The sequence below is a fragment of the Planococcus citri genome, chromosome 1 (assembly GCF_950023065.1).
Source record: "Planococcus citri chromosome 1, ihPlaCitr1.1, whole genome shotgun sequence".
Lineage (NCBI taxonomy): Eukaryota > Metazoa > Arthropoda > Insecta > Hemiptera > Pseudococcidae > Planococcus > Planococcus citri.
Window position 1 is genome coordinate 229,721 of NC_088677.1, and position 14,225 is coordinate 243,945.

At 43.6% G+C, this 14,225-nt stretch overlaps 2 protein-coding genes across 2 annotated transcripts; both read right to left on the bottom strand.

The window, feature by feature from the left end:
* Nucleotides 1-1,536: 1,536 nt before the first annotated feature.
* On the bottom strand, nt 1,537-7,865 carry LOC135843508 (histidine-rich glycoprotein-like). Its single transcript, XM_065361427.1, has 3 exons — nt 7,620-7,865; nt 6,311-6,375; nt 1,537-3,185 (listed from the first exon to the last, which is right to left on the bottom strand). Exons 1-3 carry the CDS (start codon nt 7,620-7,622, stop codon nt 1,988-1,990), a joined length of 1,266 nt encoding a protein of 421 aa, XP_065217499.1. The 5' UTR covers nt 7,623-7,865; the 3' UTR covers nt 1,537-1,987.
* Nucleotides 7,866-9,643: 1,778 nt separating this feature from the next.
* On the bottom strand, nt 9,644-12,053 carry LOC135843514 (protein tweety-like). The gene has a single exon (XM_065361441.1). It carries the CDS (start codon nt 12,025-12,027, stop codon nt 11,377-11,379), a length of 651 nt encoding a protein of 216 aa, XP_065217513.1. The 5' UTR covers nt 12,028-12,053; the 3' UTR covers nt 9,644-11,376.
* Between the last annotated feature and the right edge of the window lie 2,172 nt (nt 12,054-14,225).

The window sequence follows — 14,225 nt, forward strand, 5'->3', positions numbered from 1 at the left end:
CGAAAAAATAATAATTTCGAAAATAATATTATATTCAAAATTTCAAAATAAGATATTAACGATCACCTAATTCTAGGGACGATCAATCGACCATTATATCAATTATATGTATTATATATTTCCAGAAATTTATGACTTATGTAGTTATGTATTTTTGGAAACTTGCAAAAAAAAAACTCATTATGGCCAAAAATATGACTATATTTCATAATTAACTTTTAAACAAATGTTCGTTTTAGTTTGAAAAGTCATTTCATCAACATCAACTACATACAACTGTCAAATTACGAATCATTTACAAATTTCTAAAACTTTTCCTTTATTTTATATATTATTATTATTAAATTTTATCAATACTTCGCAGATGTTAAACGCTTTTTTTTGTCAATCAATTAATTTCACTTCACCTTTTTACAACACTACAATTTTCTTGCCACTTACCTACAACAGTTTTTCGTCATAAAGTTCCAAGGAAACGGTGATACAATGTTTTTGCACGCAACGATTTCACTTGAAATGCGACGGAATGAATGAAATCGTTGAACGAAAAAAATGTATAGGCAATCTCTTCATAGGTATAGGTTAGGTACTTAATCTTCATCAGTTTGATTTGAGCCCTGAAAAATTTTCTGCCTGCGAGTTATTAGTTGTTAGAAATAGGGTAAGTATCGTCGTACCAATATTAAAAAACAAACAAAAAAAAAAACAACTCTGTTTTTTGGAAGATCTATTCGCTTCTATAATTTTGATTGAGGTAGGTCTAGGTAGGCCTATCCGTTCTTATTTTTTTTCTCGCGCATTCGTTACAAAACGAAAATGCGTTTCTCAACATTTTAATTCATTTTTTTGTTTCTTATTTGTATTTGTTTTTGATGTTGGTAACTTTGGTTATGAGCTATTTCGCTTGTTCTTGAATAATTGAAGTCACATCGTGGGTTGCATCAGTTTTTAAATCACGGAGGCAAGAGCGACCCGAATAGGAGACGACATTTTTATTACGGTATTTGGGTAGCGTGTCTCCTTTAAAATAGGGCGAAATTTCGAGTTGAACGTGCAAGAAATAATAATAGCGTTATTCGTTACTTATTGGTACCTAGTATACACCTAAGTTTTATGCTCTTACGTCGCAATGTTGCATATTTACGAAAATCTTATCAATAAAAAAATGAATTTTCTCAGGCTCCTAAAAAAAAATCAAAGTTTTCGATACTCGCAAACTACATGTACGAGTGTACATAATTATATGGTTTTTTTTTTATAGTGTGTGCCTTACATATTCGAGCATACCTAAATAACCTTTGTTTTTTTTTTTTTGGCGTATCAGAATACATGCTCTGATTATAAGCCTATACCTAATAGATACGTGTATAGTTACCTACGAGCATTGTTAGATTGCCACTTACCTACCTACATAGGTATTTACAATCTGTGAGATACAAAAAATGCACATACACGTAGGTACGCGTACCATTTTATAAATACAATATATATGAAATACTTATAGGTAATTATACGCGTACAACAAATCAATTTTTTTTCATAAATTTTATTACACGATGACTAGTACATTTATTTTTCGATCAGTCTATAACTAAAAGTTTTTTTTTGTTTTGAAATTGTACCCCTGATGCGGCGAAGAGCAGATGTGAATGCTGGATTTGTGTACATATACGTGGAATGTTCGTGCTCACAAGGATGGTTGATAATGGGGAAGGGGGGATTTTTGCGCAGGGTCTCGAGAACCTACGTAAGTAAAATACATAATTTTACACACTTAATATGTACATAAATATCGTTGATCGAATGAAGCACCAGTTTGCGATGTATGAGGGTCAGAAGTCATATCTCGTATGTATGATATGATGACAAGTAGCCATGTAGCCCCTATGCCTGAGAAAGGTAGGTAGGTAACTAGACGAAGAGGAGAAGTGGCCAGTGGGTTTTTTGCGTGTAGTAGTAGCCTAGTAGGGTGCATTCACATTCTTCGCTACCCCATAGAACCGTAGTCGGCGACTTCCGATTTTGGTATGTATTCCTCAATGGCGAAAGGATCTTCGGGATCGCTGGAATACGTTTCGTGATGTTTGCCGAGACCCTCGTCAGCGGGGGTCGATGCGGATGCGGATGCGGTGATGGGCGCTGGTCTGGCGGCGGCGGCGGCGGCGGCGGCGGCGCTCTTCGTTTCGTCGTCGTTTCTTTTGACCAGATATCCGGCAGTGGCGGTGGCGGCGGCGGCAGTGTAGCGATGGCCGTGGCCTCCTCCGCCTTCGTGTGCGTGGTCGCCGACTACGTGTTTATGGCCGTGCCCGTAATGGCCGGCGTGTTTGTGACCGTGGGCCGCGTGTCCGGAGTGATGGTGCTGGTGGCCGGCGTGTCCGTGGTGCTCGTGTCCGTGGCCGAATTTGCCGTGATGGTTGTGGCCGTGGGCCGCGTGCCCGGAATGCTGGTGCTTGTGGCCGGCGTGTCCGTGGTGCTCGTGTCCGTGGCCGAATTTGCCTTCGTGTCCGTGGTCGTGGTGCGCGTGGCCCTCGTGCTTGTGCGCGTGGTCGGCGTGGCCGCCGTGCGCGTGCGAATGCTGCGCGTGGCCCAAATGCTTGTGCGAATGGCCGGCCGAGCCGTGGTGCTTGTGCGAGTGCTCGGCGTGGCCGGCGTGTTCGTGCGCGTGCTCGGCGTGTCCGTGGTGCTTGTGCGCGTGCTCGGCCTTGCCGTGATGCGAATGCGAATGATCGCCGTGGCCGACGTGCTTGTGCGCGTGCTCGGCCGCTCCGTGGTGCTTGTGCGAGTGCGCCGCCGAGCCGACGTGCTTGTGGCCGTGCTCGGCCTTGCCGTGGTGCGAATGGTGGTGCTCGCCGTGGCCGGCGTGCTTGTGATCGTGCGCCGCGTGTCCGGCGTGCTTGTGATCGTGAGCGGCGTGGCCGCTGTGCTTGTGGCTGTGTCCGGCGTGTCCTTTGTGTTTGTGGTCGTGTTCGGCGTGACCTACGTGCTTGTGAATATGTTCCACGCGTCCCTCGTGTATGTGCCTATGCAGAACTTCGCCTTTGTGAATGTGTTCGCCGCCGTGACCGTGACCGCCCCCGCCCCCACCTCCGCCTCCACCGCCGCCGCCATGGTGGTGACGACCGCTGCTGTGACGAGTATAAGGAGCTACGTCTGCCTCGTTTGCGCCGCTGCCGAAACCGTCGTACCTGCGAATCATGAAACATACACGATAAACTCGTACTTACTACATACGTATTATGTACTCGCTGTAGAACCCCCCCCCCCCTATTGTTGATTTCGACTAACCATAAATTTTCATCTCTGATGTTTGATAGCGCGTGTCCCAATTCACCTCAACGAATAACGAAAACAGACAGGGCCAAGTTTTGGACAGCTATGAAATTGGCAAATTAGGAGTAGATATTCACGAATACCATGATGGTAAAAGTAGTGATGTGTATGATACCTATGTACTTATTCGGGAACCTCCTCGAACGTTCTCGACTCTGGTCTCTCCCAAAATCAAATATCAGTATCATCCTCTCTAGTCATTCTGCAGCTTTCATCAAGTCCAACCCAACCAACACAAAAGGAGTACAGGAAGGCTCCCAATCCAATATCATACGAGTACCTAGGTATCTTACACATATTTGGACCAAAAGTACATACGAGTATACTCGTATCTTAATTCTTAGTGATGCACTTGCCAACTTCACCCAAGCCTGTTGGGACAATTTACCCGCATCTTATTCCACCGAGCGAAAGCTACTTAGGTACTTTTACGATTGCGCTCAAATTTTTACCATTGGTTATAGGAACAGGAACCCTTGTGGGAACGAAATGTGATCCACATTTGAGTACCTTAGAGTCAAACCCAGAATTCTCCACTTTTCACCATTTTGAGAAAAACGCAAAAAACTGATGAAAGGTGGGAATCAGTAGTAGCAGGTTTCTGATCTCGCCTATATATAGTGCTTCGGGTAACAATCGAATTGACAAAAAAAAAAAAAATTTTCAAGTCTTTCCATAGCAGTAATTCACGATACCATTTTGGAGAATTCTGGTTTTGACTCCAAGTCTGTAAAAAATATCGAAAATACACGAAAATGCATGATAAAATGAGGGTTAATTCTTGATTCAAGTCTGTTGAAAGTATCTCAAGGTTGTTTATAGTCGACTAGAATGAAAAAAAAAAATTTTTAAAAGTATTTTTTTCAAAGTTTGACTCGAACCCGGTACTTTGGACCCCCTAACCATCATGGTATCGAATGGGGTAAAATGTTGAATGGCAATTGATGCGTACCTACTAACTGTACCCAAAACGACCATAATCTCATTTTTGAAAATTTTGGACATTTTTCGGAATTTGACTCTGGCCCAGTACTTTGGACACCCCTGACTGCGTCATTGTGTCAGATAGGTAAAAACGGTGAATGGCAATCGATGCGTACCTACTAACTGTACCCAAAACGATCATAACCTCATTTTTGAAAAATTTGGAGAATTCTGGGTTTGACTCTAAGGTACTCATTTGCAGGTTCATTAGCACAACAGAGTAGGTACCTGTACCTACCAGTTTGTTGCCAGTTGATAAAAGTTGAAATTGTGAAATCCCCGCTTGGATTTTGACGATGTAGACAATTTTTGTTCATCCGCTCGAGTACCTACCGCGCCGTGGGTTATGACCGTTATGGGCATCATTCGATCGATTCAAACGATTTCTTATTGCGATGAATTTTTTCAAAATTAGTCAGTTTCGAGTTTTGCGAAGCAGGTGGCTGGTGGCTGGTGGCTGGGTCAATTCACAAGATAGGAAACCAGTCGTGATAACGTCGTTTTTTGTTCGTCTCGTTGTCGAGTACGTAAGCGTGGTAGTGGTATGTCTACGTACTATATCTAGTTGAATTTTAGCAGATGATTTCCGGAACACCCGATGCGGCGCTACGCGCTTTAGTGAGGGGTAATTTTGACAGAGCTAGAACTGGCAAGTGCGTATCTTTCAAAAACCAGGTAGGTATAGATACCGTACCGTAAGTAGGTAAATACGCGTATGTATGTAGGTGTACCTAGGTACATGCCCTACTCCTAGGTAAGTGTAACTCTACCTACGTAACGTACTAAGCAACGTACGTCAACGTATACGAGCAGGTACTAGGTACATATTATTGTGTTGTAATCGGCGCGGCGGCTGCGGCTGCCGCTGCCGCTGCCGCTGACCTCGCTATCAATTTGGATTTGATCGCGACACGTCGTCGTCGTTATTGTTGCTGCCAAATCCACAGGTAGGTATCTAGCTATTTTCTAGTTAAATAGATACTGGAATAATGACAGTGTAACCAATCGCCATAATGGGCTATATTGTAACTATTCGCGTATTTCACCTACTGCAGGCGATAGCCGCGCAATTAATTTGTATTTGTAAATACATAATATAGGTAGGTATATATGTGTATTATTGTATTAGGTATGGGTAAAAGTAAGTATACTTAACACTACACTCTTTGAAGCATTCACTAACCTACGTCCACCCAAGTCGCACCACATCACACCAAAATCATACTCGTACAAATGCCAGCATATTTTTCATTCAGATAGGTACATTACACGGTACCTATATTTTCAGGTCAAATGTGATGTCTCAGGCACTTGACAAATTTACGAGTGTTTCATTTAGCGAGCCGAGTCCACTTTTAAATTGTGTAGATGTGTACCTAACTAACACTCTATCATTCTTAATAGGGTTATCCGAGACGATCGATTTTTATGGTCAACGCGTGCAGTGTTAGGTACCTACCTATCGATCATTGTTTGTGATTTTATATTGGGCTACAGCTACACGTGCGACCGCGACCGGGACCGCTACCGCGACGCGACGTGTATTTCATATTTGTCCGTTCATTAGTCATTCGTCGAGTAATTTATTCCATTAGCTATTTACCTATCTGTTCATTTTACTCGCATTCGGTTTCTATTGCTTTTGTTTCATTTTTTTTTTTTTTTTAATACGAGCGCGTACCGAAGAGAATGAGTACCTACCTATAGGTACTCGTATTAGTGTGTAGCGAGCCGAGTCTGAGACAAATAAAAATCGCCAATACGGATAGACACAGACAGGCCTCGATGAAAGATGGCGAATGCTGCAAAGCGCAAACCGCAGTTGTCTAAATGCATTTGCAGCGGAGATTAATTATGTACGTGCCCAAAGATTGTACCTAGCCTTTGTTAATTTCAAGTATGGAGTGTGGATTGCGTATGTAGGTAGGTAGATACTTGAAAAGTACACAGTGCAAACGGCGACTTAAATACGAGTAAGTATTATAGTCAAACTTACCCATTATCGTCTCCATAAACTGGTGCGTAAGAAAATAATAGCGCTGTAAGGATAATTCCTATCAGCTGAAAATTAACAAACAAACGCAAAAACATCAATATCATCAATCTACGTACTAGATGCATTTCATTTCATTGCATCGCATTAAGAAGCGTCAAGCCGTAGGTACTCGTAGTTAGAATGCTGAAGACTGAAAATTTTTGGTACCTAACTACCCACCTACCTATATTTTTTCAAAGCGAATGGGCCCAGTAGATTTATAAGCTCGAAGTGTAACTTTTCAAAATGAAAGGCGGATGACCGAGGTACCTACGTTTCTTTCTCAAAAGTCAAAATCATGCCGCTTTAAAAGCCAACGACTCAGCCCCCCCACCCCCGGTTAATTTTTGTCATAATCTAGGATGTACCAAAATATTCTTTTTTCTCGTTTGATTCTGCCAATTTTCCTGACTTTGTGTAAATGAGAACCATCGGTACCGCACCCGCACCCGCACCGAATGCCAACACGGAAACAAGTTTAAAACGAATGTGCCAACCTACCGAGTATGGAATGTTCTTTTCCCGAATTTCGATGAAAATAAGTCTCGCAGTGTCCCGTAAGTAGGTAGAGTAGAAGCTAAGGATGGGTATTGGGTGGTGTCTCTACATTCGTGTCTGTGTCTGTGTCTACCTACTTCCATTCCATTCGCACTCGTAGTTACGATTACGAATGATTTGAAAAACAGATACCATAGCCGATGCACGAGTACAAATGTGATCTAAGGCGTTACACGAGTTGGACTTGCTAGGAGGTATTTTTTTGTTTTTTTTTTTTCAACGAACCTCTTCCCCGCTTCTCGCCAGAAAAGAGCTCTTTAATTGTGCAAGTACACCTATTCACTATTCGCACGACCAACATTGATGCGGGTCTAGCCTAGGTGGCTCTGAATGCTGAAACGAATTCCTATGAGCAAATTGAAGCGACACCGCGACACCTCATCTCAAATCGTACGCAGAAGCGATACTTGCGCTGAAAATTTGCCAAATACGTACGCCTACATATTAAATAGGTAGGTAGGTAGGTAGGTAGGTAGGTATGTATGTATGTGTGTATGTATCAATTTACTTTTTGCTGACAATTAATAGCCAATAGCGAATAGCCATACGTGACCTACATAGGCCTACGAGTAGCGAATAGACTAGACACTGACGAGTGATGAGTGATGACTGATGAGCAAAAGCAAAAGAAGACGCGAATGTGCAACCGGTAGGCGAAAGAGAGTATACGTATATGTATTTGCGTTATGCGTAATGCGTAATGAGTACTTACCATTTCTATTCTAGAGCCAAAGGCTTGGCGTAAATACGAGTAGGTATGAGATGATGTACCGGTGTCCGGTACCTATTTCACTGGTAAGGCGTCGACGTCAACGTCGTATACACGTACCTATTACGTACCTACGTACCTACGTAAATACGAGTACAAAGTACATACGCGAGTATAAGTTTAATCATCAGATCGACTGCGCATTGCGAGTGAACATGAAATCGCTTAATCACTGAATCGGCGAGTGTGACACAGAGCAGACAGAAGGAAAAAAAAATGCGATTTTGTCTTATATATATAATAGATATACGTATATTTGGTTATATGTAGGTATATGTACAGGTAGATTCGCAAATGTAGCCGAGTATACATGTATAGGCGACTATATAGTAAGAATAATATACACGTATAGGTAGGTATTCGCCTACATTGCGGCTGAATGACTCGCACTGGCAACCGTACCTATGGACAAAAGTAGGTAGAGAGGGGCCCGGGCCCGGGCGCGGGGCGAACCGTGTACGCCAAGAAAAAAAATGGTAGGAAGGTAGGTACTATAGGTACCTGCCACCTGGTAGGTAGACCTTAGACCGTAGACCGTAGATTTGAAATACGGAGATAGCGCAGCGCAGCGGGCAGTGCGGTCGCGATCTGCGTATCTACTCGTTAGTCGTTACTCGACGTATTAGTACATATTTGGTTTCGGATCTCGGCTCTGTACAAATACATACGAGTACCTATTTCATTTCATTTCGATTCGAATTAATTCAATTCCTCCTCACACCTCTGCCACCATACTCGTACCGTACTGTAGTATGTAAGTACACCTACCAACCTACCAACCTACCGACCGGCTACCTGTCGTTACGGTTATTAGTCTTTGAAATACCGAATACCTACTAGTGGTACCTAATTCTCTTTCGTCTTACTTGGCCGCAAATTCAACATTCTAAGCCAATTATCGACTTGTCGCCGCGACGCGCGACGCCGCTGTCGATTGATGTAGTTGTAGAGACAATTTTGTCGCCACGCCGACTGCCCTGCCATCCACAAGTACATACATAGGTACTGGTACAGCACACAATCGTAGAGAACGACGGCCACGACGACGACGACGACGACGACGAAGGCGCTGCTGTCGTCGTTGTGGATCTATAGGTAGGTCCAGGTAATGGTAATTGTAACGGTAATGTTATGGGTACAAAATGAATACCTACTTAATAGCTAAGAGATGATACGCATGGGCACTAGGCCCTGTAGGCACTAACCATACATGGTACTTAGCTATGTGAGTAGGTACCCTTATTTTGAAAACTATAGCGAAAGCTCTCGCGAGCTGAAAATTTCCTAGTTGGAATTTCAAATTGAATGGTGCCAGGAGGGTTAGGAGTTGGAATTGTCGCTTTTTAGGTGCCAGGGAGATGACCGAATTACATACTGCACAGTGCACAGTGCACAGTTCACACAACCGAACCGCCGCGCCACGCCGTTCAGTTAGGGAGCTCAACATCTTTCAGCATAGGTAGCTGCACAAGTGCAGAGTCTGTCACAGTGTCACTCGAAAATCAACTTTCGGCTTTTGCGCCGCGCTGATTGCGAACTCAGTCTCAGTCTCGCAATCAGTTCAACCACTTCGACCTTTACGGGTGATTCGACAATACCCATACCGCACCATTATAGGTACCGCAAGCCTTACGCAATACGCAATACCTGATATGTATGTGTGTGATGGCGACTGACGACGTTGAGAGTCCTTCGCGCAGAAACACCATTTACCTAAATACGTCTATGTGGAACAACGCCGAGTTGCTCGTGGGTGGGTGGGTACGGGTAGGTACTAGCCCTACCGGCCACAAACGTCTAATAGACATCTATTAGATATTCTTTTCAGCCAACGATACAGCTAATGGATAACTGGAATAGCTGAAATTACCTTGTTTTAATAACTGGAAAGTACCTTTTATGTAGTATTACATGGTAAATACAAGGCTAATAGATATCTGTAAAGCACTATGGCTGCAATGCGCTAAAGAATAGATATCTATTCTCCAATGCCTTGCAGCCATAATGTTTTACAGATATCTATTGGATGCTTCTCAGCTATTAAAATGACTGAAATTCGCCCTGCAAAATGAAAGTGCTTTTAAAGATCTGCAACTCGTTTATTTGAGTAAAAAGTAAATTTAAAGAAAACTCAAAGTGTTCTAAAAGTAATAGGCAATATTATAATATGGCAAAGTTTTACATTATTCAGGTATACTTAATTGGAGAAGAATTTGCGGAAATAATAGCAAAATGGTGTCAGCAGCATATTCACTTTATCAGTAAGTTAGTATTAATATAATTAACATGAAAATAAGAAGTTCATGGTTAGGTAGGTAGGTAGGTAGGTAGGTAGGTACTATACGGATCTATACTTACATATTATCATATATTTCATAAACTATTTCTACCTAATCATGGGTTTCATAATTTCATGTCAGTTATAAATCTACTTACTACGTAAGATGAACATGCTGCTGACTCAATTTTTCCATTATTTTCCGCGAATTCTTCTCAAATTGAACCTGAATTACTTGGAGTTTGTCACTTATTATTACTTTTTGAACACTTCGAGTTTTCTTTACATTTAACACAAATAAACACGTTTTACGATACATATTTTCTTATCAAAAAGCGAAATTGAAGAAATATCAACTTTAAATGTAATTTAAGAACTCAATTAATTGTAATTTATTGCAATTGCGGCCATTTTCAAGTATAAAATAACGAAAATACTTATTTCCGATGCACACTCTCCCTTCTATCATGACAACTGGAGCAATACTAAAGTTCTTGTTCAAGTTTTATAATTCATTTAGTTTGCTGTATATCTATTAGACATCTAGTAGCTGTAAATTTTTGTTTGGTTATTTAATATCTGGTGACGATATATTTTAGCTATCTAAAATTTGTTTCCAATAGATATTGAAAATTTGGGCTTATAGCTAACTATTATACGTTGCTTGATATTCCATTCAATATTTTGCAGATGGAATATTTAACAACTTTTCCGAATATCTGAAAGATAGCGAATGAATAGCGGAATGACTGAATAGCTGAAAAGCTGTTACAGACATAAATATTCTGTCTATTAGATATTTGTGGCCGGTAGGGAGGTACCTATTTGTTTATACTCGCACTGTACGCTCGCTGCAGTGGGTGCGCACTGCGCATTCGGCATTCGGCATTCGGCATTTGTGGCCGTGCGAAAAATTCTTCACTCTAGGGTAATGGTACGAGAAGAAAGAATGTAGGGAAAAATTGCAAATTGCACGCGCGGTTGCGCAATGCGCATCATCATCTTCTCGCTTAAAGTCGTCACGCCCATCGCACTGCCCTATCCTACATATCAAACCAATCTACCTGCAGCTGCGGCTGCTTCGAGTCTACTATCTACAGGGTACCCGATAATATTGGGCATGGCCGATGGCGAAGCTAGCGAGAATTTGCATCATTTGGCAGCGGGCAGCGGGCAGCGTCGAATCAATATACGTACTCGTACTCGTATTTCGATTCTCGCCAGCTATGCCCGATATTATTGGACACCCTGTAGGACTGTAGGTATTGTGCGGATAACAATAGAGCTCGCAAAGTTTTAGGACTCCTACGTATAGCGCTGGCGAGTCTTCAAAAGGCTGACATTTTGGCCGCGAGCTCCGGTACTACAATACTACGAGTAATTATATACGCGTACGTGTGAAGAGTGGTATTGCGGCCGCTGTCATTGCTCCATCGAATGAAATAATACGCGAACGTACGAGGACGACGATGGCCGCTGCGGTGGTAGATGAAAATTACGATTATTACGCGAAGGATGGCGTTGACGGCGGTGGTGGTGCTGGTGGTGCTGGTGATGACGATGTTGCCGTCGGTATTGCGGTGATTTCAGCATTTTCTCGCTGTCGTAATTGGTAGCCGTTGACGGCGACGGCGACGGCGACGGCGACGCCCTGTAAAATGCCGCGTTTTTGGCCAGTCGATCAGCCTTACCGGTGATGCCGACGATTTGTTTGATGGCAGAGGCGGCCGGCTGCCATAGCTTGGCCGTCATTCCGGCGCTGCTGACCTGCGGTAGCGGCGGCGGCGGCGGCGGCGGCGGCGTACGACGCTTCGCGAAATTTTCGCCGTCCATTTGATGCTGTTGCTCGTGCTCGTGCTCGTGCGGCGACTTTGGACCGTGAATATTGTGACTGTGGTCGTGCTCGACGTGGCCGAAATGACGATGGTGATGAATTATTTCGCCGTCGTGTTTGAATTGTTTGACTACCGGCTTTTCTACTACTTTGACGACCGTTCGCGTTAAATGCTTGATCTGCAGCGGTACGTGAATGATGACTTTTCGGTGCGCACTGCGCAGCAAACCAACAAACATAGACAAAGCGAAAAGTGTACAAGATTTTCAACCGAGACTCGAGGTTAGTATATGTAGGTGTAGGTGTACTGGTGTAGGTACTAGGTACCTGGTACACACGTAAAAATACACGTAGGTGCAGCGTGCAAACGTCAACAAACTCACCTCGAATCACTTTGTAGAAATGCCGCGCAATTCACCGGCATCGAAATGATAATGACAGCCATCCAGACGACGCCGACGCCGACGATGGTGACAAATGAATACGCCTGAAACGAATAATTTGCGCTTTTAAGATAACAGAACAGCGTACTTATAAATACGCGTACGTAGGTACATAAGTCCAAGTTTGACGCAAATTTGCGAGAAAAACACAACTTGAATTTCTATCATCTGTTACGAAATGAAAAGGAAAGAAAAGGTAGGATGGACGTAATCGTTCATCTGTTTGATAGCGATCTCGTTCTCGTAATCGGAGGATGCCCAAAAGTAGGCCTGAGCCTTGAGATGCCTATTAGCGTATAGCGTATAGCGTATAGCGTATACTCACCGAAAAATGAGTGTCGGCTCCGCCGATTGCATTCATGCTGCCCAAGAAGGTATACGTAGACGTACGTATCTCAAGTGCTAGCTGCTCGCGAGTCGCAGTCGTAGCCCGCGTACATCACACATATACGAGTATAGACATACCTACTCGTATTACTGCCAACTATTTTGCAAAAATTGTCCAGTACACTCGCGTAGCTACGTATCGGACCTTTGAGGCCTTACACGTAAACGTAGAGTAGGTACACACGCGATGCGCGTCACTTCACTTCACTTGACTCGACTTGACTCGACTCGTTACCGGTCGTCGATGTCGATGTCGCACTCTTACGAATTACGATTTTACCATTTGGCTTACCGAGCGCTCGTGTGTCTGTGTTTTATGCTCTTCTTGCGTCGTTTTCTATCCTACGAACACGAAGCTGCGACGATAAAACCGACTGCCGACTGCCGACTGCCGAGAGACGAGAGAGATTTCTAATGTGAAAACTGAAAAACCTACCTACCTACTCGCACTTGGTATCGTCTATCGTCTAGCACCCGCTTTGGCTGTTTACAGATTTCTCGCAGCCGATGGAATATGAAATGCGAGACGGTTTGTGGTTTTTTTTTTCCTATATCGAGATTCGCACGTAGCACTTGCTACCTATGTAGTATGTTCCTACTACCTACTCGTACATGCAATAGTCGGATCTCTCGGATGTAAGTAATCGCTCGCCAATCAACGATTAGATAGCTAGAGCTACGCACGACGATAGGCGATAGGCGATACTCGTAGATGCACACATCCAGTTTTCGTCGTATTCGTACCTACGTGAAACTTGCATTACATGTACAACGTACTCGTACATATTATACTCGTATAGGTACTCGTAATAGGTACTTACACGCAAACAAGCCGCAGCAGCAATACCACGTGCTACGTCGTTGTAATTTGAATTACACACAGCGAACATACGAGTAGATACCACACCGGGGCAGCCAGCCAGCCAGCCAGCCAGCCACACACCCGACGTTGTTAAAGTGAGATTTTCATTTTTCTACATTCGCACCAGCAATCTGCGTAGGTACTTTACTCGCTGGTATTTGCGGTTGAGGTGCTCGAGTGTCCATCTGCAGCCACTAGGGCGAGCCGGATCCGCGCCGCAGCCGCAGCCGCATGCCACGACATCGACACGAGACCGTAACCCGTAAATGCGTTGCGTGCCTACTGCCCACCGCATCGCTACGTGCTGCCTGGTGCCACAGCCACAGTCTCCTTTCCCATTCGTGCAACCAGAACATACTCAAGGTAAAATACGCATCACCTAACACGTACAGCGTACACGTTCTCCTATTCCTATCTACTGGTATCAACGCGACGTAGACGTACCTAGACCTACTCGGCAATCCCATCGAATTGCAAAGATTTTTCATAACACATAAAACACTAAACAGCTAAGTGTACGGTTATAGTGAAGCAGAGCCGAGCAGAGCCAAGCAAAGTCACCAAGCTAGAAACATGGAAAAAAGGTGGAAGGACGAGCCTAGCAGAGCCGCGCTGTAAAGAATAGCGATTGCCATTCTTGAAAGCGTGGCTATGCGTTGGTGAAAGGTCTCGTCAACCTTTTTATCCATGTTTCAACGTTAGTGACTTTGCTTGGCTCTGCGCGGCTCTGCTTCACTATAACCGT